This window comes from Sprattus sprattus, assembly GCF_963457725.1.
Source record: "Sprattus sprattus genome assembly, chromosome: 5".
Lineage (NCBI taxonomy): Eukaryota > Metazoa > Chordata > Actinopteri > Clupeiformes > Clupeidae > Sprattus > Sprattus sprattus.
Genome location: NC_137924.1, coordinates 9,738,888 through 9,764,680, shown reverse-complemented (window position 1 = coordinate 9,764,680; position 25,793 = coordinate 9,738,888). Strand labels below are relative to the sequence as shown.

The 25,793-nt window shown below is 49.7% G+C and overlaps 1 protein-coding gene across 1 annotated transcript in view; it reads left to right on the top strand.

Annotated features, from left to right (window-relative positions):
* Positions 1 to 25,793, top strand: part of hdac4 (histone deacetylase 4) — a gene marked incomplete at its 3' end in the record, with an annotated part of 153,170 nt that overhangs the window by 51,978 nt on the left and 75,399 nt on the right. Inside the window, 2 exon segments of the mRNA XM_080838238.1 lie at positions 13,114 to 13,170; positions 23,918 to 24,168. Of these exon segments, the coding sequence (XP_080694364.1) occupies positions 13,114 to 13,170; positions 23,918 to 24,168 (308 nt within the window).

Here is a 25,793-nt window from a genome sequence, read left to right as displayed (position 1 = left end):
AATTGGATTTGTTGTCCTAAAGTGTCGTGGAGCAACCACTATGGTAACCGCGGAGAGAGAGTTTTCTAAACGATAGTCTAACTACGATTTAACTACGATAGATGATCGACAAGGCTTTTGGGATACGCACCACTAGTCAGCCATGATTCAACAACTTGTTCCGCTCTCACAGAGAGGACTTTCACTTTCACTTTTTCACTTTCACTTTCACTTTCACTAACTCTTTGACTATCAGGGACTAACTTGTGTAACCGCCAACCTCTGTTTAGCTTAGGGCCTCCTCTGCCTCGTGTCACCAGAAATGAACTGGAAGGGAGACATCTTTGGCATATTTGCTTTACCTGTGACCCAACAGCTTGTCAGAGCCTTGGACAGTGGTCCTCATGGCGACTGCACACAGCTCTTCCAGGACACCAGTGTGCCTAGTGGAGCTTGTCATGTGATGCATCGGCTGCATATACTCTGGAAGACTCTGGAATACTGAGTCATTTTATAAGGGACGGGGGGGCGAGACTAATGAACTAGTTGACTAGTCATATGACTGAAGTAAATACTCAGCTGCTGTTGATTTGCCTTGCTTCACATGACTACAGTGTTTTACACCACTTCTTAGGCTCAATATAAAGGGGATAGTTCCTTCATGAGCCTTCCTCTAACATTCATCAGGTGCAAGTTTCAATGGATCCAAAATATCTCAAAATAATCCATTCCATTACTATGAAAGGAAGCAGCGTTCTTGAAGAGCAGCTAACCTGCAACTCAGATTATCAGTAAGAGGCATATTTTTCTTTTTGAACAAGACAAGAAAAGAAAAGATGGTTCCTACTTGGAATTGTTGCTGTTCATGTCCACTCTATTTTGGACAGCATTGCTGTCGTCTTCATTAGCATGGGATGCGTGTCTCTTAACTATGTGATGTGTTAGTTTGTTTAGTAATGACACATCAAGAGTTTATTTTCTTGCTGTGATTGTTTTTTTATTAACTTCATTTGGCCAAATGTATACAATACTATTTGAGATGGTTATTTTGTTCAAGCTGAATAATTCAAACTACATCTATAATTATTAAAACTGATGCTGTTATCGTACTGTTTGTCGTGCAGGCTGAATACGCATTGGGTATCAAAGCCACGCCATTGTTGGCACCTTTCTCTAGATGTTGAGCTTCACAGGAACACAGCCCATGAGGTCACGAGCTTCTCTCTCACCAGGCTTGCATAATAATGTTAACAATAGACTAGTCAGATTTTTGCTGACCAGAAAAATAGGTTGGCAACTCTACATAACAGCCCTTTTACAGGCAGAAGAGTGCTCTACATTTGCCAATCAATCTGGCATAAGATTATAAAATAAAAACATCCCCCCCCCCCCCGTAACTACTACTGAAATATGCCTTAGCCATGCATATGTTTATGTGCGTATGAGTTAGGCCATAGCGAGCCTAGGCTCAACATGCTGCTGTGAGACCTGGAGGAGGTGAGAGCTCCTTTAGTGACACCTAGCCTGGCATAGAGACACAAACCTCACGCTCAAACACACACACAGACACACACACACACACACAGACACACACACACAGGCACACACACACAGGCACAAACACACACACACACACACAGACACACACACACACACAGACACACACACACACACAGACACACACACACACACAGACACACACACACACACAGACACACACACACACACACACACACACACACACACACACATGGACACACTCACGCAGAGTAGACCACGGCTGTGCATAGACACGGAGACACAAGGGGACACCATTCACTAGGAGGGACTTTCTGGAGCCAGCGTGGCTTAACTTTGGTCTGTGCTTCTCGGACCAAATGAAATAAGCTTTGAAACCTAAGCTCTTAAGCCAGTACGACTTCTGTAAATCACAACGCTAGCGCCATGAAATGGCCCCAGTAGGAGTCAGGGAGATTTATCAAACCCTTTTTTTTTTTCAGGAAGTAAGGTAACTTCAATTAGGGAAAAGTTGATTAAACACTCCTGACATGGGGAGTTGTTAAGGCTTAGCCATGTTTTCCTCCCCTTTTAAGTCATGTGTCAGTCATATGGTCCACCAGGACAGACTCTGTGGCTCAGAGGGGAGGACCAAACTTAAGTGAATAAATAAAACAGTGAAATTGCTTCTCTGTAGTTTTGAGCAGCTTGCATTGACTACAGCTGAAACTTTTCTCCTGACATGACAAGGCACAGTGCTTTAATTGTGCCCGCTCCTGTTGTAAAGGAGAGACGGCGGCGGCGGCTGTTGAAAAGTGGCTGCATTTTCATAATTAGCTGTCGGATAGTGACAGGAACTCTCGAGGCGCTGCTACGTGAGGGGTTAGCGGGGGCCGTCCGCTGCGTCTGCTTCTGTGTCTGATGCTGCAAGGGCGCTGTGAAGCGCTGCAGATCGGGCAGACAGTGATTCATGTTTAATGGGGCCCCGGGTCTGGACGAGGGCCTGGCCTCTCCCCCCCCACCCCCCCCCTCCCATGCGGAGGTGAGAGATTGGAAGATTGAATCTTCCAGGAGAAAGCGGCGAAGGGGGTCACCTTGCCCCCTTGGTGGGCAGGATCTCGCCATGAGGCCTGTGTGTGTGTGTGTGTGTGTGTGCTTGTGTGTGTATGTGTGTGCTCTGCTGCTTCCACTTCCTAACCCTGCGTGGGTGTTAGTGCGTGGGAGAAGGGTGGGTGTGTTTTGGAGGAGGGTGGCTCTTAATCTCTCTCATTCGCTCTCCTCCTCCTCCTCCTACTTCTCCTCCACCTCCACCTCCACCTCCTTTCATGACTGGCTGGACTCCAGTATGACTGGGCCTCTGCCAGTGTAGTGTACAGCAGGCTGTTCCTCAGTGCTAAAGCAGACTCAGTCAGGCTCCTGGGTCCTGCTCACGTTGACCCAGTGAAGCACAGTCTGTTCCACGCTGCTAATATGTCTCCACAATAGCACAGCGCCATCAGAGACACATTGCGAATTTCCACCAAGCTTGTGTCAGCCTACTTGGTTAAAACCAGCCGTGTGCGTGTGTGTGGTGTGTGTGGTGTGGTGTGTGTGTGTGTGTGTGTGTCTGTGTGTGCATGTGTGTGTGCATGTGTGTGCGTGTTGCTGCTGCTGCTAATGTTGTAAATAATCTAAACAAGCTCTTTTTCACAATGAGTCTGCGTCTAACTGACTGCGAAGCCAAATGGCAATGCCAGGTTCGTCAATGGTTCATTCAGCAGAGCTTCCCCCCCAATGGTTCATGGATGCCGTCCACAAACCCATAACCATACCTAAAGCCCAGCAACTAGAGAATGACACTGGCAACATAGTAGAGAGTATATGTTCAGTTTCTGAGCACAGATGCTCCTTTGGTTGACTGTACTCCATGCTGTGCTTTGTCTCTGTGTGTAGCAGTCAGGCATTCTCTATAGTTAACTGACTGACTGTGAGGAGGGTAGGTCCTATTAGTTGGTGATTGAATATTGGTTTCCTCCCCTAGTAAGTTGGGAGCTCCCTTCCTGGTGTTCTTAGTTAACTGTCCTCCATGATGAGCATGGAGAGGTGGTGTTTTTAAACCACAAGGAGTAGAGCTTACTGTACTGTACATGCGTGTCTGGCTCGGACCTGCTCCCGTATCCTGTCTGCCAGGCCTCACAGATGGCCCCGGTGGCTACCGCACCGGCCGCCTGATAGCACCCCCCCCACGTCCCCCCGTACCCTAGCCTTGGCACCCACTCCGACCTGCCCTGCCAAGCCGAGAAGGCAGGAGCTGCGAGACAGCTGCCCCGGTTCTGTTGGGGCGCTGCAGGATCTCTATCTGTGTGTGTGTGTGTGTGTGTGTGTGTGTGTGTGTGTGTGTGTATCTGTGTTTTTACATGGATATGTGGCCATAGTAACATATAACAGTCCCACCGGACCCTTTGCTGATGGGCTTTTGTGATTTAGCAGGATGTGCTCCTTGTCCTCGGGTGGATCCTTTGGGTCAGAGGGTGCCTATAGTTTATGCATCTTCTTTTGAAAGGGTAACTTTGGACCAATGGTTGAAAGAGATTGAGTTTAATGTTGTCAAGTTTATTAGCGTTTATTAGTTGCATATTTTTTTATTTAACTTTTGAGCTTTCGTTTGTTTGGCTGGGCCAGTCTCCGACTACGCATGTTTTAGTTGAAGGGGAGACGCCTCTCAGAGTGTGGATCTGCACATAGTCAGTATCACTCCCCGTCAAGACTTCATAGGCGGACACTGTCTTTGTGTGTCTGCGTGACTCTTTGTGTGTCCTGCTCCATCTCCTGTTTCTCCAAGAGGTAATTTGAGCAGTTTGACCGTAGTAATCCCTCGGCAGTGTCACGCGGATAACTGTAATATCATGGCGCTCTGCTCTGGGCCTCACCAGCATCAGGCTTTATCAGTCATTCTTTCCTCCCCGCCGTCTCCTCTTTCCCAAGCTCCGCTCAATGCTCCAAGTGTTTGTGAGTCACGGACTGGAATGGACTACACTCGTGAGGGGGGGGGGGGGGGGGGGGGTCAGTGCCAGGCCTACTACAGCTCAACGATTAGACACGCTCGCGGATCAGACAGCAGCACTTAATACCGACGGCTTCTCCCTCTGGTCTTCTCGACCGAGAGTGGACTCAACATCCATCTCCTCGGCTCTTTGTCTCGATCTTCGGCTGCTCCTTCTATCCATCTCGCCCCGCAATCATCCCTGGCTCTCCCTGCCCGTTCCACTCACTCATTACGCTCATGAGATTTCCTTTCTTCGATTTTGTTTTGATAGAGCGATCTGTTGATTGGCTCTTCTCAGCAAGGAAGGGGGCAGGGTGGGAGGGAAAGGCCGAAGCTGTTGCTTCTGCCAGTCAAGCGTTGGCGTGGAAACAAACGCAGAGGAGCTCTCTGCGCTTCCGAGCCGGGCTTCTTGCTAATGCACTCGGAAACGTATTTCATTACGCGTCTGAGGCCGTGGGCCCGGCGGGCGAAGACAGAGGGAATAATTGTGCTGCGATTAGGGCTCGTGCCCATGAATGCAGCTTCAGAGGGCTGATGGATGGCCAAGCCCTCGCTGCACCCACAGCACGCCCACGCCCACACCCAACCCCGCCAGCCGGCTCGGGCCCAGCGCTCCGCTGCAACAGTTGTTCCACTTGTTTTTTTTTTCCCTTTTCTTTTCTTTTCTTTTTCTGTTGAAATGAGAGCTCCAACTCACCACTTCCCAGCTGGGCTCTCTGGTTGAAATGCAGAGCACTGTATTAACATGCCACCTGTCTTCCATCTCAAGGCTGTAAATAATCGGGGGTCTGATAACAGTGTCTCTTTTGATTGGGCCCAGGATTGGCCTGCTGCTGCTGCTGCTGCTTGCTGCTGCTGCCGCTGGTCGCTCCCCCGCAAGTATTGCATGTAATGAGCAGAGAGCAGGGCTATTAGAGCCAGAGACATCAGAGCAGATAAGGGCTTATAAATAGCCCTGTAACAGGAACCAGCACCACACAACTGCCTGCTCTGGGCCTCATCAAATAAAGAGAGGGAGGCTGGAGAAGGTGTGGCAGAGGCAGAGTTTTACAGACGGGAAGAAAAGCAACAGGCACACACACAGAGACCTGCGAACACAACCACACACACACACACACACCCACACACACACACACACACACACACACACACACAGTCAACAAATATACACACACACAACATACACATAGTCCCAATGTGTTTTAACCTAGCCCAATGTATTTGGATGTTTCGTCCAGTACTTTGGTGAAGCTGGTTCAAAGTCAGGAACAGACCCAGACCTGTGTTTGTCTTCCGCTAGGGCAAGCAATCCCATAACCTACTTTGCCCTTCATTCTACTGTAGCCTCAGACAGCCTCAGATTTGGGGATGGAAGGGGGGCGGAGGAGGGGTGGAAGGGGGCTTCCCTTTTTTTATCTGTGTTTGAATATTGCATGAGCTCAGTCTGTTTGAAGGCACGCAGTCTGGGCCCCGGGGGGAGTTGCTGGGGAAGAGCGGGGCATCCCTGTGTGTGTGTGTGTGTGTGTGTGTGTGTGTGTGTGGGGCCCGGGGGGAGCTGCTGGGGATGAGCGGGGCATCCCTCAAGCACAGTGCAGCACACTTGGGTGTGGCATCTGTCTCTGCCATCCTCCCTCCACCAAATATCATGCCCTTGGTCGAACCACTCAAAGGTCTCAGCCACTGGCTACAGTTGCTCTTGAGATTCAGAGACGGGGGGGTTGAAGGTAACAGATTTTGGGGCTTTTATTTAGAGATATTTTAAATGAAGGAAAGATGTTGTATAGCACTAACTGGAAATGTCCTGTATTTTTGTAACCCTGCTTTTGTAGGGTATACAGCAATTCAACTGGAGAACATGTAGACAACTTAACAGTTTCATTCAGCCTAGTTATAAGTAAATAGGCTGATTGACAATTCGGCCCAAGCCCTTCCATACTATACCATCCACCAAGGGTCAGAGTTCATCGCTCTTTGTTTTTATTTACTTGTAGATCTGGAGAGAAATGGAAAAAAAATAACCTTCGACGGATAATGAATGAAGAAATATGCTAAGGATATCCAAGTGTGTTATATTGCGTTTTGAAGAGTAGTGACAAGCTTGAATGTAGAGGTACGAGTAGTAAGCAGTACCCCTGGGGGATCCCTATTAAGGGATTTTGCATATTTGCCAAAAGACAGAAGGACTTTAGACTACATTTCCTGTTAGCTGTATACACCCTCCCAACCCCCCACCTTTCTCAGCCCACTTCCTAATGTGGCACCACTGTCATTTACTGCTCCTCTCAGTGCTCAAGACTTATTTTGGCCATCCTTTTAAAAGCCATATTGGGCTCTTACCAACTCCATTATTGATGAGCTGTGTAGTGAGAGACCTATGTCTGGTGGAGCAGGACCACTTGGACAGTGGTGAGCTGCTGGCTCGATGGTCTGGAAAGGCTAGTGGAGAGCATCTTCGCCATCCATTAACGCAAGGTAAGGAGCTACTGGTACTAAACCAGCAAGGCTAGGAGTAGGGAGGGTGAGCACAGGATTCTGCACTCCAGCCATATCTTTTTTTTTTTTTTTTAAAGATTTGTTTTTGGCTTTTTTTATGCCTTTTAATTGATAGGTAAGTGAAGAGTGGGACAGGAAATGAGAGGGCGAAGAAGTGGGGAGTGGACTGGAGAAATGACATCGGGGCCGGATTCGATCCCGTGTCCTCCATGGGCGTCAAACCCGATTGTGGTCGAGGCTACTGTGTGAGCTACAGTGCCCCCCGTCCAGCCATATCTAGACCCATTAGCATTTATTGCTGAAGTGGCCATAGCACTGGAGGGTTGGGGAGGGCACAGAGCCATGCCCTTGTGCGTAGCGCTAAGGCGGTTAATAGGGAAACCCTCTCTCCTTGTAGAGGAAGGGGAGGGGTTGGGGGGGGGGCTTCCATGCTGAAGAAGTGAGCCTGAGGGAGTCAGTAAAAATGAATGGGGCGAGCTCCAGTGCTCAGCCCACAACCCCCAAGCTCCCAATGCAGCCATGCATTCCAAAGTGGGCGCCATTGATGTTTAGACATCCAAAAAAGCGAGACAGAACAAAGGGAGGTTGTGTCTGGGTCACACGCTAGTGGCAGAAGTGAGGCTCCTTGTGTTCGTCGTGGGATACAGTTAAGCATTTCCTAACACATTTTTTTTTTTAATATGGAGGTACGACAGTGAAAATTTAAACTTCATAAAATGCATGTAATGTCAATGTTACAAACAGTAACACACAATGATGTCTCCAGCCCCATGATTAAAGAAACTACAGCTAATTATCCCCATTAACTAATCCATTCTGTACTCAATGTAAATGGGAGCAAGTGCGACCCATTTGGACATAATTATTTACCACAGATAAAATACCATACCAAAAAGTCCTTGTTTCTCAGTATTTCTCACTGAAAATGTCAGGGCATTTCACTGTTGTTTTATTATATTAGTATATAAATCTGTACAAAGATGCAGAGTTCTACTTACTCATTTTTTTAACACAGAGTGGACAAGTATCAATCAGATTTGCCATTGACATAAAGTGACAAAGTAAACCAGCCGTGGCAGTATAATGTTATCACACATTAATTCCAAAAGATACTTTTAAGGAACTTTATTTAATAAACCAATTTTCTTTATGGCTGATTTACCCCTCATACTTTGTCAAAAACTATTGAGATAACTAACTTGGGTAATGCCAGACTACGCCAACAACTGTGCCTTTAGTGAGCACTAATCAAGTCATGCTAGCTTGCAAAGTTTACCTCGGCCATATGCAATACTTTTTTATTATATAGTATAGTAATAGTTGAATATCAGTTTATTCCAGTTTTCCTATAATTAGGATCTATAACTACAACGCAGACTGACGCTGTCTCTCTTAAGGTCGCAATCAACGTCTTTCCAATATGGCTGCCACTGAGCGGATTCACATCGCAGTTATGTGACTTCCCACAGAAATCAGTTTATTTGACTCCGGTGTTTTGTCGTATAGAGGGTTCCCCGACTGCACACTGTTGCTTCTTCTGTTCTTGCAGCTTATCGTTTTAGAATTCTCTCAACTTTAAAAGTTTAAATTATTACTTTTCGTGCAGGACTCTGCCCTTTCTTCTCAGGATTCTGTTTGTGTCTTAGAGAAAGAAACTCTCCCACCCGCACACTCAGCTCTTCCCCCTGAGTGTCCATCCACAACATCCACACAGTGAATATTTATTTATTTATTTATTTATTCATTCATTCATTCATTCATTCATTCATTCATTCATTAACTTGCCCGTTCTCAAAGTGAGCGTGAATGAGCGCTGTAGCAGTGGCAGCACCCAGCAGTAGCAGCAGCAGCAGCAGCACCTCATCACTCCAACACTCCGTTTACAGTTCAGTGGGTGCATTATTAACACCACAGCATTAATCAAACCCAACCAATTCTCTCTCTCTCCCTCCGTCCCACACGTTATGGTAATGAAACAACCATCTAAAGCTCCTGGCTGATGACTGTGGAGTGGTTTACACAAAGATGGAGAGAGAAGCACGAGAGCCGTCGTAGTGTTATAAATAATATGAATCAATAATAAATGAACGGGTCTTTCACATATATGGAGCCTGAGCTCTCAGTGTGCACCCCAAGGGGGTTTGGGTGGGGGTGGAGCTCGGGCCGCCGAGCGAATCTTCTCCCTCTTTGTGGAAGCACGAGGCCGGAGTTGTCATTTTTCCTGCCGGGGCGAGGCAAAGTGAAGCGAAGGCTCCTTGTTTATACCCCAGCGGACATTACTTATTTATCCGCTCCTCATCTGTTTGGCCGGCTGGCTGCGGATTTCTTCCCATTCAGACTTGATCATTATGCCCGATGCATTATTTACCAGGACTGGCACATTGCATACAGAACCAGGCTCTAGCAGGTGTGAGTGTCCCTCTCTATCTATTTGTGTGTCTATCTGTCTCAGGCTTCCTCCTCTTCCTCCTCTCACCTCACCTGTCTGTGTTTCTCTCTCGCCGCAAACTCTGTGCTCACCGCCTCCCCCCTGCTGTTGCCCTCTTTTGCATTTTCTCTGCGGTTCCTCTTATGAGGTCACGGTAACTCAAAGGAGGTATGAAATGAAGTCGCCTTCCTTTCCTTTGGTCAGTTTGTTTCGTGTTTCTATTCTTGGGAGCGGCCATTTTCAACGTGGTTGCTAAGAATACACCTTAAATGGGAACATCGGTAGTTTCGTGTGGAACTTTCCAGAAGCATCCCCATGCGGAATCAACTGGGTAAAGTCACAGAGAAAAAAAAAAAGGCTCTACCTGAATCAGCCAGCTGGAGAGGTTAGGGGATGGACCCTGATTTGCATGCAAGGCTGGTGATAAAACTCTTTGCCCCATGAGCACCTGCCTCGATTTCCATACTAACATCCATTCCACACCTGTCTGGCCTGATGAAGCCACCGGCTCTCTCCTTACCTGACGCTCTATTTTTGGCCCTTACCACAGCTCTTATCAGCCATGGGAGTGCCGACTGGAGGCCGGGGTGGGTGTGGAAGCCCCTGGAGCTCTTAAGATAAGGGCTGCACTTTCCTTTGTGTTTTATTTTTTCACCATGGGCCAGGTACCCAGCTCTGGCTGTTGTCCTCTTCAAGCATACACAAGGAGAGACAGGCTTCAGGCTTCAAGCTGGCAGTCTGCAGTCACTCTGACATTCCTGTCTGTCATCAACGTCAGTCCCCACCCCCCTCCCCAGCAGGAGTTAGGAAGTGCAAGGGGAGTATGGAGGTGAGGGGTCATATTCCTAGTTTAGTAGGCCAAGCGAGGCTGGGTACAGGTGTGTACTCTGCTCGTACTCTGGCCTGGGATCAGGTGTCTTGCGGTGGCGTCTCTCCCAGAGTGGTAAGTCAACGGACCACGTGCGCCGCTGTAACAGGAGCGCCCCCAACGCCAGGGCAGCCGACTGATTGAATCACGGCAGAGTAGAAAGGCGAGCTCAGCCCAGGCGTACAAACATCCCTGACTGGAGTGTCACTTGCTTGTGTGTCTGTCAGAACCCTGTTTCCCCCAAAACACCTTCTAAGATTGCACAATAGGCACCGTTCTGTCATAAGGGTGAGGGTTCTGCTTTGAAGCACTCACTCTAGAGCAGGAGAGAACTTCCTCATTACCAAAAAACCACTTGTTGCTAGCGACAGCGGCAGGTATGGCAGAGGCTAAGGTGACTGAAATGTCCACTGTTTAATGTTATGGGGATCTGCCACGGTTCCCTGTTTGCTAGCGGTGGCATTTGTTTGTATTTTTATCTTTGTTGTTCTGTAGTATAGCGCTCCGATGGTAGCTCTGTGTAAAAGATCCCCATGGAAACTTATATCGCTTCAGTCCTTCACTCCCTTTGTCTCTTTCTCCCTCTCATTCATCCCTCGCGCCATGGTCGTATCGACATGTGCCGCCTATTGATTAACATCGCTCCGGAGTAAATGCACCATTGATCAGACGCTTTGTTAACTGCCGGCCTCAGTGACTCACCCACACCCGGCAGTTTCACCTATTGTCTGAGTATTCTCCTCCTTCCCCTCCTCCTCCTCCTTCTCATCCCTCCTCCTCTCTCGTCCTTGTCGCCCTCCCTGCCCCCTTCATTCACATTTCCTTCCAGCTAGCTTGTCGTCCCTGCCACCCCCCCCCCCCCCCTTCCTCTCCCGAAGTCCTTTCACACTGCTGCGCGACCTTGTAAACAAATCTCTCAGCAACGTGCGGCCCTCTGGAGAAAAGTTCCTCCTCCAGGCCCCCCCCCCCTCTCTCTGGAGCAGCCCAGGGAGGTCACCATTAGGAGTACAGCCACGTCCGCGGTCACCCAACAACACCGACAGCGTCCAAGTTGCCCCGGGGGGAAGGACGCCCTCCCTCGCTCCCTCTCCGTCTTCTCAATGTTAAGAGCTATTTTTAGATGTCCCCCATCCCTCCTTCTCCCCCCCTCAGTCCCTTGGGTTTAGGATGCTCTGAGAAGGGCTCCTTAACGCAGAAACAAACTAGCATTGTCTTCACCGCTTTCATTCAGATGAAGCTCAACGTGCAGTTTAATGTTCCTTCCTGCGTAAGAGCATTGAAGTTGTCCGGTGCATTAGATGATGGATACGGACAAGCGGGGATTACCCAGATGCCATAAGCATACCAAAATGATAACGGTCTGTTTGAACTAGGATGCCCCAACTGCCAGCAGAACAGCGTGGATGGCATAGATGTACTTCATCTGTAACCCCCCCCCACACACACACACACACACACACACACACACACACACACACACACACACACACACACACACACATCCAATACCAACCCAAGGGATGTCTGCTGTTATGATAGCATTGCGAATGCTTGCTATACTGGGAAGACTTCTGTGCTGTGAGCTGAATGCTGGCTGAAGGAGATGAGAAAAGTAACTACCCTGCCATGAACCCCTCACTAAACAGAATCCAGTAGCCCACCGCAGTGGAAAAGCTGCTCAGACCTTCAGGCTGCAGGGGAAGCTATCCTGTATGCCCTCCTCAACTGAGGAGTTTTTGTTCAAAGATGGTTGGCTTGGTTGAAATCAGTTTCTGATTCTTTTTTTTTTATGTCTGTTCTTTTATTTCCTTATCAGCTGTGATAATATTTTTCACAGTGAGTTACATCAAGCAGTTCTCACCTGCTGAGAGATGTTAATAGACCAATCTGTGAGCTTGCACACTTTCTGTTTCTGTCATGAAACTAGATTGAAGAGCCGTATTATTATTACTGTATGTTGAAATTAATAAATGTTACTTCTCCTATTGACACCAGTTTTTTGCAGAGGCCATTGAGTGTGTGTGTGTGTGTGGGGGGGGGGGGCTCTAATTGCTCCTACCTCACACTGTCATGTTAGCTCCAGCAGCATAGACTTAATGATAAGCTTTAAATCTTTTATAAAGCACCTTCTATTTCCAGTGCTACCCTGGCCCTATAGCAGTCGGTGTAATTGCAGTTATGTGGTGGTAATGAGGATGGGGAAATGGGAGAGGGAAATGGAAGGGGAGAAAGAGAGGGGAAGGGAGGGAGAGAGAGGAAGAGGGAGAGAGAGAGAGAGAGAGAGAGAGAGAGAGAGAGAGAGTCCCACTGCCTGGACCTTCTGTGAATCTGGCCAGTGTTCCAGGAAGCGGAGCAGCAGCGCGCATAAACACTCTGCATGCCTGCGACGGCTCTCTGATGTCACCAGCTGAGAGGGAGGGAGAGAGAGAGAGAGCTAGAGAGAGAGAGAGAGTGCGCAAGCGAGTGAGTGAGTGAGTGAGAGAGAGAGAGAGAGAGAGAGAGAGAGAGAGCGAGAGCGAGAGGGGAGGGGACGAGGGAGACGGAGGGAGCTAGAGACCCAGCCGGAGGGGAAGAGAGCAGAGCGGAGAGGGGAGTGTGCTAGAGACAGCGAGCGAGCGAGGCAGAGGAGAGGAAAGCCGCGGAGAGAGAGGGAGTGAGTGATAGAGAGAGAAACCAAGAGATCTAGCAGAACGTTCCTCGCTACACGGATCCACACCGCTGACTGGGATTCTTCTTTTTTCTCGTTTGTGTCCGTGAGCCATCTGCGTATTTTGGTTTTGTTTTGTTTTTTATTCTTCCCCTCCTTCCTCTCCTCCCCTTCAGCCTCTCCCCGGCACAGAGTGCTTCATCTCCCCCTGGTGTGGACCAAAGGGCTGATGGGTAAGAGTTGGCCAGCTCCCTGTTGCTTTTACTGGATGTGTGTGTGTCTGTGTGTGTGTGTGTGTGTGTGCTTGCATGTGCGTGCATGCGTGCGTGTGGGTGGGTGGGTGGGTGGATGGATGGACGGCAGGCTTTTATTGAATGGTGGTGACGAACGCTTCTCTACGCTGAGTCTGAGTGTGTGTGTGTGTGTGTGTGTGTGCCTGCGTGCGTGGTCCGTGTGTGTGTGTGTATACATGCTGCACCCTTGAATTGAACCACGATGACTAGAGGCAGAATGGAAGGTGAAGAAGGATTTCTGCGCTTTCTGCCGTGTCGTTTGTGTACATTGGTGGGTTTACTTGTGAGTGTGTGTAGCGCGCCTGTGTGTGTGTGTGTGTGTGTGTGTGTGTGTGTGCGTGTGTGTGCATGCTGCATCGGTGGTGGTGTTGCTGCTGAGAGGAGGCACTCTGCTGTGGTCTCTCTGGCGCAGGGTCTCTGTCCTGGACAGGCTGTTCAGAACACACAGAGGGAGCGTGGGGGAGAGAGAGAGAGAGAGAGAGAGAGAGAGAGAGAGGGAGGGAGAGAGAGAGAGAGAGAGAGAGACACACAAAAGGGAGTTGGGGAGTGGAGGGGGGGAGAAAGGAGGAACTGTTTTAGCAATACAGGAGCGTTGTGGAAAGACTGAAGCGATAGAGAGTGAGAGTGGAGACGGGTTTCCAGGAAGAGCTCGATGGAACAGACTTGAGAGAGGGAGAGAGGCGCTACCGCTGAAATCATAGACTTGGACGTGCTGGACCAACTCAACTAATGAGCCACTGCCAAGGAATTAGTTTCTCTGGCAACATGAATCTTTAATCTCATCCTCCTGTGTGTGCTGTGTGTGCTGTGTGTGTGCTGTGTGTGCTGTGTGTGCTGTGTGTGCTGTGTGTGCGTGTGTGTGTGTGTGTGTGGAGGGAAGCAGTTTATGCTAAAAGGCTGTCTCCCATAAGCTCATTGGCAGTTTGTTAGAAGCCGGTTGGGGTCTATTTGTTTGTGCACATGTAACATGCCGAAGAGTGAAATGTTGAGAATTTACTGAATGAGTACGATTGTGTGTCTGCATTGACTACATTTCAAGGAAGTGTGAGTGTGTGTGTGTGTGCTGTACGCCGCGCTGTTAGCGAAGGGTTAGGTGGAGTCCCGTCCAGGCTGTGTTGGCACAGCCATCGCCCCTGGCAGCCATGCCGTTTCTCCCAGCATCCCCTCGGCCAGGAGCCCGCAGCCTGCAGCTCCGCTCGGTGCCCCTCACGTCCCACTGCCCATTAGTCACCCCCCCACCCCCCCCTGCCCCCCCCCCCCCAGACCTATTGGAAGCAGATGTGACCGGACCAGGCACAGTCACTGTGAAGATGCTGTCCCAGGACCCTGTGGATATGCCTGCTAATCTATGAGCAACCCTCTCTCAAACTATCTTAAACTTGCTTGTTGTGTCTAGTGCAACGAAAAAAAGACGTCAACCCTTAATTTCGACCATCTGCTTGCTCGGTATATGTTGTGGCTTGATGTCTGTGTGGGTGTGTATGTGTAGGATGCCTGTGAACAACAGTCACGGAGGAAGATGGGCGTTAAGCTTAGCGGAGCACGTACGCAGCCGTTAAGTGGATGTGGAGTGTCCTAAGTTGCCGAGATAGGGCTCACTGGCTTTAAGATCTCCGAGCCGTGGAACCACCAGAGGAGATTCCAGTCGCTTCACTCACTGTGTAGTCATGCACCCTGTGTGTGTGTGTGTGTGTGTCTGTGTGTGCAATCCAAGGAGGAAGAGAAACGGAGACAGACTGACTAACGTAAAAAACAGTCTTCAGAATGAGGCGGAAGGGGGGTGGGGGGAGGAGGATGTGTTACAGACTGACAAACAGAACAGGGACAGAGACTGAGTGAGAACAGAAGCGTTAACTTTCTTGGACATCTAATTCGGCATCTGTGTCTCCCTGTCTCTGTAACCCCACCCTCCTTTTTTTTTTACTTCTTCCTATTGTTTTCTCTCTCCCCACCCCACGGAACCACCCTAAACAGATCTAGTGTCCTTCTCCCTGTTCAAGCACAGCCACTCACTGTGAAGATCCATCTGCGTGTTTTTGGTTTTGTTTTGTTTTTTTTATTCTTCCCCTTCCCTTCCTCTCCTCCCCTTCAGCCTCTCCCCCGGCACAGAGTGCTTCATCTCCCACGGAACCACCCTAAACAGATCTAGCGTCCCCCTTCCCCGTCCCCCTCCAGTAGCCCCTGCCTTGCCCTGCCCTGCCCAGACTCTAGTCAGTGACAGCCCTGTGCTGGGAGTGAGAAGGCTCAGCAACAGAGCTGATTGCTTGCCGCCTCCGGCCAACCACCGTCCTCTTCCAGTTTCTGTCACCATGACGCCGGCATCTCCTTCCCCTCTTGTACCTGACGCTCGATCGCGGGTGTGTTTGCGAGCGAGTCTTCCGCGGGATCAGTTGCAAGAGATTTCAGCCCCGGCGATAGATAATCCTCTTTCTCCCTGGCTGTGGGATCCAGAAGGATTGGGTCCGGGGATAGGGATAGGGATAGGGATCCTCCGTATAGGGATGTACGGAGCAGGAAAACACCAACAAAGCAGCTCTCGCCCCAGGGGACAGGAGCTATAAATAGATCAAAAACGGCTGGCTCTTCCCCCCCTCCCTGATTCCCCCCCGCCTCTGTGTTTGGCTGGCAAAAAAAAAAAAGCTGCTTTGCATGGTTGCTCATTGCTCCTAAGGAGAGTGTGTGTGTGTGTGTGTGTGTGTGTGTGTGTGTGTGTCTGTGAGTGTGTGTCTGTGAGTGTGTGTCTGTGAGTGTGTGTGTGTGTGTGTGTGTGTGTGTGTGTCACTCATGTGCCTTTTTGCATGTGTGTGTGTTGGGTGATAGGCTTACAAAGGCTATGTCTAATGGTTGTAAACAAGCTTCCTCGGAGCAGGTCAGGTAACTAAGCAGATCATTTCATTGAGTATATGTGACTTACAGTGGGCTTATTGTGTTCGTTTGTTTACATGCGTCTCCAGACGTAGGCTCGGAGGCAGGAGGGAAAGGGGAAGTAGGCTAATAGACGCACAGGACTAACTCAAAGTGGCGTTAGCCCCTCAAGCGGAAGGGTGTGTCTTTACAGTCAGCCTCCCCAGCCCCTCAGCCCCTCAGCCCCCCCTGTCAGTGTAGTTTACATGACCGGATCCTGTCCGTGACCCAGAATACAGCACACAGACTCCCTAAAATGCCGTTCGCTGGGCGTGCAAAGGAGAAGCGTTGTCATCTCTCTTTTTGCTTGGCTGCTTTGTAGTAGCATTTTGAAATGCAACTTTAGCTTGACCAGCATTATGCAATAAACACATACACACACACACACATACTCATGCTCACACAAACATGCTGCCCAATAGCAGGAGTAATTGGGCTTTCAGCAGCATTGCTTAGCTGGTTATACGTAAGACGGTGTTTACTGTAAACATGTCACTTCTAATTCTCATGGCCGGGTCTCGCGACGTGTGTGTGTGTGTGTGTGTGTGTGTGTGTGTGTCTGTGTGTGTGTCTGTGTATGCGGTGATGACAGTAAGGGATTCGCTGTGCGCCTGCACCTCCTTTTGTTTTAGCTTCATCAAGGCAAAGTGGAAAAGCCATTGGAGGGGCACTGACCTATATAGGATTGGAGCCTTTCAGTCGGGGTACAAGAGACGCTGCGCTCCCATGCCTGGATAGGACGCTCTTGTCCGGTCTGGTGGTAAACAAGGGCATCAGGTTTCAGTGCTCGGCAGGTAGGCCATTACATGGACTGGTCCCCATGTTCACTGAAACCAGCCAACATTAGCTGAGGCAACATTTAGAGAAGGTATGTGTGAAGTCCTGCGTTGTTTTCTTTTGGTACTTTTTCTGTTCTTGTCTGTCAATGGCCACTAGGCATTCTTTTTAGGACAGATTGCTATAGTTGGACATCCGTCTCCTTGGCTTCCTGAGTGTTCCAGACTGCTTATCGATCGACGTGGTGAAATAAATGGAATATCTGTGGAAAGCCATGTTTGAAGTGCAGTTCTGGCCTTGCGTCAGACTTAAACCTTTTAAAAAAGCACTTTTGTTTGGATGGACATTTTCCCACTAACTTGTTAAATATAACCGGGATTGATTGCGGTAATATTTGAACCCTGTAGCCAGGTTTGACCAATTTTTATAGGCTCAGTTATTGATCAATACATAAAAACATAGCTGCTCTGTTACGGTCTTCAGCTTTTGTGCTATCTGTAGAAAACAGGGTTGTATTTAGACCCGTATGGAAATGCAGTCATTTTTGGAACAGTTATTTAAAGAAGAAGTGGCACGACACTGTCAACGGCATTTACTTGTGGAAGTAGGCAGGTGAGTGGCGGACGTCTGCTGGGAGACGAGCCAGTGTGTGTTCAGTCCCCTCTCCCCATAGAGAGGCTCTGGATCTCTGAAGAATGTAGGTTACTGCTCATTACTCTGCTTGTTTAGGTTAATCACTCTTCAGCCACTCACTCTCTCAGAAATGTGATCGCACACACACACACACACACACACACACACACACACACACACAGCACTCAGAAATGGCCCTTATTTCCCATGAGCCTGTGAGGGGAAGACATGCGGGGAAAACACGCATAAAAGCTGATTACGTCGGGCGGCACTGTCCCTTTGCCGAACACAAAGCCGTATGCAGAGACTTGTGGTGACCCCGTTAGGAGACTGCTCTCACAGTTGCGACCACACGTCGTCGTCGATGGCAACTGGGGGAAGGAAGAGGTGGGTCAGCGGGGCCTGAAATATCTCTTTTGCCCAGAGAACCACAGACTTGGCTTTTCCCAAAGCTCAAGATCGCCCTAGGTCCTGTGACGTGACCTTTTTTTCTGCCCCTCTGGTGGGTCTTGCCAAAGAACACACACACCGATAGATATTTAGAGAAGGACAAACTACAGTGCAAGTAAAGATACACAGTCGGATTTTTTCACTGCAGCTTTAGCCTGCAGACTCAGGCTTGTTCACTGAGAGCATTTCATTCATACACACACCAGCACCTGACTCGCTTGCTCTGCTCCAAGTACACACACACACACACACACACACACACACACACACACACACACACACACACACAGAGAGAGACCTGCACTCACGATGTTATGTCACCCAGGAATTCCCTGTGGGAGCAGCGATGCAACATGCTGTTTGTTCCCCGACAGGTTGAATTAGTTGCAGTCTCTATCAAGGTGTCTTTGATGCCGAGTGCTTCTCAGATACGCAGCTTCAAAGGTAGTTTCAACAGTAAGGAAAAGGGTGGGCAGCGTGCTCGAGAAACAAGACATTTGCAGTCTTCCTCTCCTCACAGGTTGGCTATAGGTCAAGTTCGAGTGCATTGCTGGGCTGGTTCGTGTCCCATGTTTCAGATTACATAAACTGCCTCAAGATTTTGATTGGGTTGTTGCGGCATCATCTATTAATACTCATCAATAACTAGGTTGTGAGTTATAAAATGGTACTATTTCAGTTAATTTCCTCTATTCAGCTCTTGTTTTGTCCCACAAAGCCCATCGGTGTACAGTCACTTTCCCTTAAGGAGAAGGAGAAGACGAAACCTCAATGAATGTGACACCGATGTGCATTTGCAAAACAACCACGTACCATGAGGCAGTGCGTTGGCTGTTACCCGGCAACAAGCGAACGCGTTGATGACCATCTCGGCTGGGGTTCCTGTTTGATCCCACAGGAAGCGAGGGAAAAACAAGTGACTCATCCGTGGATGGTTTTTAATGAGCAGCATGTCTGATGCCGGGGGTATTTATAGGTGCTTCCTTTTGTTTGGTTACACTGATCTTTTAATCGCATACCCTTTCACCTTTTTCCTTCCTGGTTAAGACTCTTAAAGTACTGTTTTAAAAGATGGAAGATTGGGGCTTGGTGATTATCTGACTTCCCACTCAAGCATCGCTTCTCATGAGTCTCTGTGCTAGTTCCCTCTCCTGCTCTTCACTCCTCCTCAATCTGTCTCTTTTCTTTCTCCTCCTCCTCTCCCTGAAGTGGCCGTTAATAATACTAAAGACGATGGGAGCTGAATCAATACCTCCTGATTCCCAGCACACTCTGCAACTCATCTGCCTTCCTTTTAGAATGTCAGTACTGGAACCATTCTACCCCCCACCCACCACCACCACCACCACCCCCACCTCTATATACAGTCTCTCACACACACACACACACACACACACACACACACACACACACTCATCTGCCTTCCTTTTAGAACGTCAGTGCTGGAACCATTCTCTCCCCCACCACCACCACCACCAACCCCACCTCTATATACAGTCACACACACACACACACACACACACACACACACACACACACACACACACACACACACACACACACACACACACACACACACACACACAGAGAGACACCACCAACCCTCTTTCTGTGAGAGAACAAGCACCCCTCTGTCACTCCAAGCGTTGCCGTGGCTAGTGAGGGGCTCTGCGGACGTCACCAGGCCCTGGTTTGCGCTGTCTGTTCCCTGACCCATTCATTAGCCGGGGGTCCCCAAAGGTCACCAAGTACAAGCCCAGTCCCAGAGCCCGTGTGTGGGTGGGTGGCTGAGTGGCGTAGGGGGAGACTAGAGGGGGCACGGCTCCATTGGTCTAGTTGACTCTGGCCTCTCGGGCGGGGAAAAGGGCAAGCGCTATTCTGTGCCAGAGATGAAAAGACCTGGCAAACTGGGTTGTGGAGGTTCCGTGGCGGCGGCGAGAATGGCAAACCGGGAAAGCATGTGAATGTGTGTAATCATCCACACCAAAACTGCCCATTGACCCCCCCCCCCCCCCCCCCCCCCCACCCTGCCCTTTTTATAGAGCTGTCCTTTCTGTCAGGCTAAGGTTGCCTCACAGTGTTGTGATGCCATTTGCCACTTGTTGAAGCCAGGTCAACTAGAGCCATGACTATTAGAGCCACTCCTAGGGAGGGAAGCAAGGGATGCTGTGTTGGAGTGCTAGCTGGTTCAAAATTCTGATAGCTTTCACATTTCCATTTACATTTAGTCATTTAGCAGACGATTTAGTCCAAAGCGACGTACAAGGGAGAGAACAGTCAAGCTAGGAGCAATAAAACCTAGTTTCACAAAACTAGATGGCTACAGCTCCCCCTTTACCAGTCATTCTAGGTCAGCAGTAGCCTATATTGATCTGATAGGGGGTATGCTGTCTTGGCCCATTTTCTCTGCTGTTCCCACTGTGCTCCTGTCTTTTTAGACCTTTCCCTGCCCTCTTGCCCTGCTGTGCTGGGACTCTCCTGTTTCAGGCCCACTGTGGAGCCTCCCTCAGCTCACACGCCCTGGTCTGCATCCTCCCTCAGCTCACACGCCCTGGTCTGCATCCTCCCTCAGCTCACACGCCCTGGTCTGCATCCTCCCTCAGCTCACACGCCCTGGTCTGCATCGTGTAGACGGATCCACCTGAAAATGAATCTGTTCTCTTTTAAATAAAGAGTTATTTTGTTCATCATATCATTTCTTGCAAGTGGAAAGCATGATGTCTTTCTTGATGTCTTGCGGTGAATGTGGACATGTAGACGTATCCACCTGCAATGAATCGGTTTTGTTTTAGGTAAAGCGTTCTTTTGTTCCATCATATCATTTCTTGCAAGTGGAAAGCATGATGTCTTTCTTGATGTCTTGCGGTCTCTGCCTTCCACCGTAACAAAGTGGAGCGTAGCCAGAGATGGCTTGCATGCAGCTGATCCGTTGTGAGATAACCTTTCTGTCCTACGGAGCGTTTATGTCATCTGTCAATAGACACTGACTGTGACAGCCTGATATGGTGCAGTGCAAGAAGTGTGCGAAGAAGGGAGAACTTTCTTCCCCAGCTAGCTCCAGTCAGTGGGCTCATATGTGCCAAGCAGAGCGGCTATCGGCAGGTCCTCACACCTCGCCCTGCCTGTAAATGTGATGTATGGTTGGCTCAGGGAACGGAGCGGTGTTGTCCCATGGTGCATCGCTGTCCCGGTAACACCGGGCTCACTGCCGGGGTGCTGTCAGGTGCCACCAGCATGCTCCCACCCGAATCAATCTCCATCAGCTGCAGCAAGCTATGACCCAGGTGTGTGTGTGTGTGTGTGTGTGTGTGTGTGTTTGTGTGTGTGTTTGTGTGTGTGTTTGTGTGTGTGTGTGTGTGTGTGTGTGTGTAATCTCTGCAGAGCACACACACACACACACACACACACACACACACACTCTGATACCAGTCAACCATTTTGCATGTCAGCAAATCCCGCACCCTAAACGCCATGTAGCGAGTAGATTGCATGCCTCTGTTTCATCCACGTTGCATCACTCTTGACTCTAGGGGGCAGGGGAGGAGGGGGGGGGGGGGGGGGGGACACAACTTTGTCCCCTAAGTGTCCCCCAGCAGGGGTGTGCCCAGTGCCAGGCCCCATGTTAATGTCCTGACACAGGCCGTGTGTATGTGCTGTGTATACAAGGCTCCCTTCTCACGAGGGGGGCTGTAAAGGTCAGGATTACCACTCGTCCTGACTCCCACTGGCCTCTGCTGCTCAGAGTCGGGATTAGATGGACATTAATCCTGATGCCATCCTCAATAATTACACTGGTAAATAAATCATCTTTTTTTTTTAAAAGGCAAAAAAAAATGTGTCTCAGTGTTTGGACTTTGGCCTCAGTTGGAGCTTATTCTATGCAAGTTCACTGTGGATTTGGAGTTGGTGTGTATGCTGTCACAGGCTGTCTCCTTCCTTACCAGGAGACAGTCACACTGGAAGCCTCTTCATGTCCAGTTTGCTGTGTGTGTGTGTGTGTGTGTGTGTGTGTGTGTGTGAGTGTGTGTGAGTGTGTGTGTGAGTGTGTGTGTGTGTGTGTGTGTGTGTGTGTGAGAGAGAAGGGGTGTCAGGCACAGGGCAATCACTTCCATGTCCTCAAGGCTCAATGCCCCCATTGTGGGCCTGGCGTTTTGCGTCACAAATATGATTTTATTAAACGATGAAAAAGGGGGCTGTCTGTTCACGAGGACGGAAATCCCTTGTGACTCTGGCCTTTCCGCGTCGCTCTCGGAGGGGCCGTACCACTGGGGCTCTTTCTTGTTTCCGCTCCGACTCTAGGTCAGTGCGCCATCAGTGAACCCACGACATTCTGCCGGACCAGCGACAACGTCCCGTGACCCTGGGTCGACCCTTGGTCGCACTCATGAATGGCCGCCTGCATGAATGGCGGCCTGTGTTTGGCCCCCCTCGTGAGTCACGTCGGCAGGCCCTGTAAGTGACGACACGCTCGCCACAATGGCGTCCGTTCGGCTCCATTCATCTGTCCCTGGCCTCTCACAAGAGACGAGGTTGTCCCGCGCTACCGTTACCGCGAGTGGAGTTCGCCTCGCTTCTCTTCAGCAGGGGGGCTAACGGGAGAGGTAGTGATTCACACCATTACTGTAAGAGCCCCCCCCCCCCCCCCCCCCACCCCCAATCAAGCTCAGAGGGGTGTTGATTTATTCACTCGCTCAGTCAGGGTGTGAGGAGCTGCTTCAAACAAATCCTCGAACGTCCGTGATGAGCTCATCGGCGGGTCGCTGGAGCGGGTTAAGCGCAGAGGAATTAACATGCGACTGAACTGCTGAACTTCACTGAGACTCTGGCGCTTGGCATGAGGTTTCAAGCCAATGTGAGTCGACACTTAGGCACCCTTTAGTGACTAAGCACACCGGGATGTCGGAGCAGACCGGTATGAACCGCTATATATATTTATATATCAGTTTAGTCGAGTGGCTCATACTTGTCTGGTGTACTCATTTCCCATAAGCTTGACTTTTGGTTAATAGAGAGAGGCTGAAATACACTCGGACGACTCTCCTCTTGAGTCAGTTGTCTTTATAATTCATTTTCTGCCATGTTTCTAGTATTGTAGTGTACAGGGCTGTGGTGGATTGCACCAGGAGAGCGTGAGAGTGAGTGTGTGAGTGTGTGTGGGACAGGGAGAGCACATCAGGAGAGTGTGTGTGTGGGGGGGGGGGGGGTGTGTGTGTGTGTGAGAGTGAGGAGAGTTATGTGGTGTGTGTGTGAATGAGAGGAAGCATTCTCAGAGAGTTTGGTCTATTGCAGTATATTGGCTCAGGCAGTGCTTGGGCTGGGCTGGACCGGTTCTGTGTGCTGTGGTCGCTCCACATGCAAGAGGTTCCTTCTGGAGCTGGGATCCTGCACTGCGGTTGATAGCTGTGTAGTGTGGCAAGCTGGCGATTTGATTGAACATCTGCAAAATCAAAGAACCGAAGAAGTTCGCACTGCTTTTTTTTTGCAACTGCAGTGAAACCCAGTGGCTTGAATCATGGCACATTGCTCAGAGTGTATCCTGTCCCTCCCATGCCTAAATGCTCTCTCTCTCTCTTTCTCCTCTCTCTCCTCCAGTTGATGTAATGCCCTCTCTCTCTTTCTCCCCTCTCCTCCAGTTGATGTAATGCCCTCTCTCTCTTTCTCCTCTCTCCTCCACTTGATGTGATGCTCTCTCTTTCTTCTCTCTCCTCCAGTTGATGTAATGCCCTCTCTCTTTCTCCTCCACTTGATGTGATGCTCTCTCTTTCTTCTCTCTCCTCCAGTTGATGTGATGCTCTCTCTTTCTTCTCTCTCCTCCAGTTGATGTGATGCTCTCTCTTTCTTCTCTCTCCTCCAGTTGATGTGATGCTCTCTCTTTCTCCTCTCTCCTCCAGTTGATGTAATGCCCTCTCTCTTTCTCCTCCAGTTGATGTGAGTGCGACGCTGCCGCTGCAAGTGCCCCCCGCCGCCATCCCCATGGACCTGCGCGTGGACCACCAGTTTGCGCTGGCGCCGGTCATCGACCCCAGCCAGCAGCGGGAGCAGCAGCTGCAGCAGGAGCTCCTGGCCCTCAAGCAGAAGCAGCAGATCCAGAGGCAGCTCCTCATCGCCGAGTTCCAGCGGCAGCACGAGCAGCTCTCACGCCAGCACGAGGTGCAGCTGCAGGAGCACATAAAGGTAGGACACACTGCCCTCCATACCCCCCGCCTCTAAACATGACCCCCCCCGCCCCCCTCCAGGCCATCTCCCCTAGCTCTCTCATCTAACTCTCCACACTAGTCTTCATCAAGATCAGCCTTATGGAGCAAACCCATGACACCGTTATGAGCGACGCGATTTCTAAACCCCATGCATTTCAGCGGGAGCCAATCCTTTGTGACGTAGACCACCGTTTTGGGCGACGCAACCGATAAAAGTTCGAACATGTTGAAACTTATGCAAATGAGGAGCCATTTTTCCCGACAGCCGCCAATGAGATTGTTTGGTGTCGTCTCTGACGGTTTGAAAATTGTAGGACTCCGGCATCATTTGGTTGTTTAATTAGCTCAAATGAAAGGCTTGGAAGGCATTGTAAGGGCTTGTTGTTGCTCCTGGTATGTTATATATTTAATCCTGGGCTTATTTGAACACAATGACAGTTTTGATATAAAGACAAGTGACTAGATCGCTTCTAACTGACTATCCTGCTCACTAGCTCACTAGTCCAGTCTGTTATGCTATTTACACACGCTACACCACGCCCACTCAAAGCGATGGAAGCATATTGCGTCGCTGTCATGGGTTTGCACCGTAAGACTTACTGCCTGATCCAGTGTGGATAGCCAGGGCCTGTTCAGTGGCCCTTTGGTGGTTTGTAGCCATGTTCTGGTTTTTGCTGCTGTCTTTATTTTAGACATTTGAGGCTTATGTGTTACTAGTTTGTTGTGTTACTTGGATAGTGTTTTATAGCCTTTTCTATTTCTGACCAGAGTATCAGGGAGGGAAAGAGAGGTACTTGGAGAGATGTGGAGTATGTGTAGAAGGGTGGGGATATGTAATGTGTGCGTGTGTGTGTGCATGTCTGTGGTTTGGTGAGGCTGGGCTTCTGTCAGATCCCTCTTGTCTGAGGGCTTTGTGTAAAGCCCTTGATTGCAGTGGGGGCATGTGCTCAGCAGAATGCCAGTTTGCTGCGGTAAGGTAAGGGCAGGGGCTACCGTGAGAGTAGGGGCTATGTGTGTGTGTCTCTGTGCATGAGGAATCACTCTGCAGTAGCTGGAACAACACACACACCACAAACACACACACACGCACGCACTAGCACACAGTCACTATGGGAACCCTGTCCTTGGGAAAATTGCCGCACAGCCACAAGACTACTGGCTTTCCCCCCTCATGTTGCCTCCACCGAAGCGGCGGCAGCCAATCGGTGCGCGGCGGATCCCCTCCGTGGCTATAAATAGCACGCCATGGAGGCTGGAGGGCTGCAGGAGGCTTCAGGAAGGGGACAGGGTCATTATTTACGATAGTCATTATTTTGGAGCTAGCTGTCCACTGCCTTTGGATCGTTAAACATCTATCTGTAGGGCTAAAAATCCAACCACAATATGACCAAACTGCCCATTAACCACAAGAACAAAAAAAAATGGAGGCGGAAAGCATCGAGAAGCAAGGAGAATATAAGCACCGTCTGCCACCCAGCCTTGTGTTTACAGACAGTGCAGTTTTCAGCCTGAGACAGAGACTCTAAATGGAGAATAGATAGGATGTGATGGATGCAGAAATTGAAGGGAAAGGCTCGCTTCCTGTCTCTCAAGAGGGAGAGA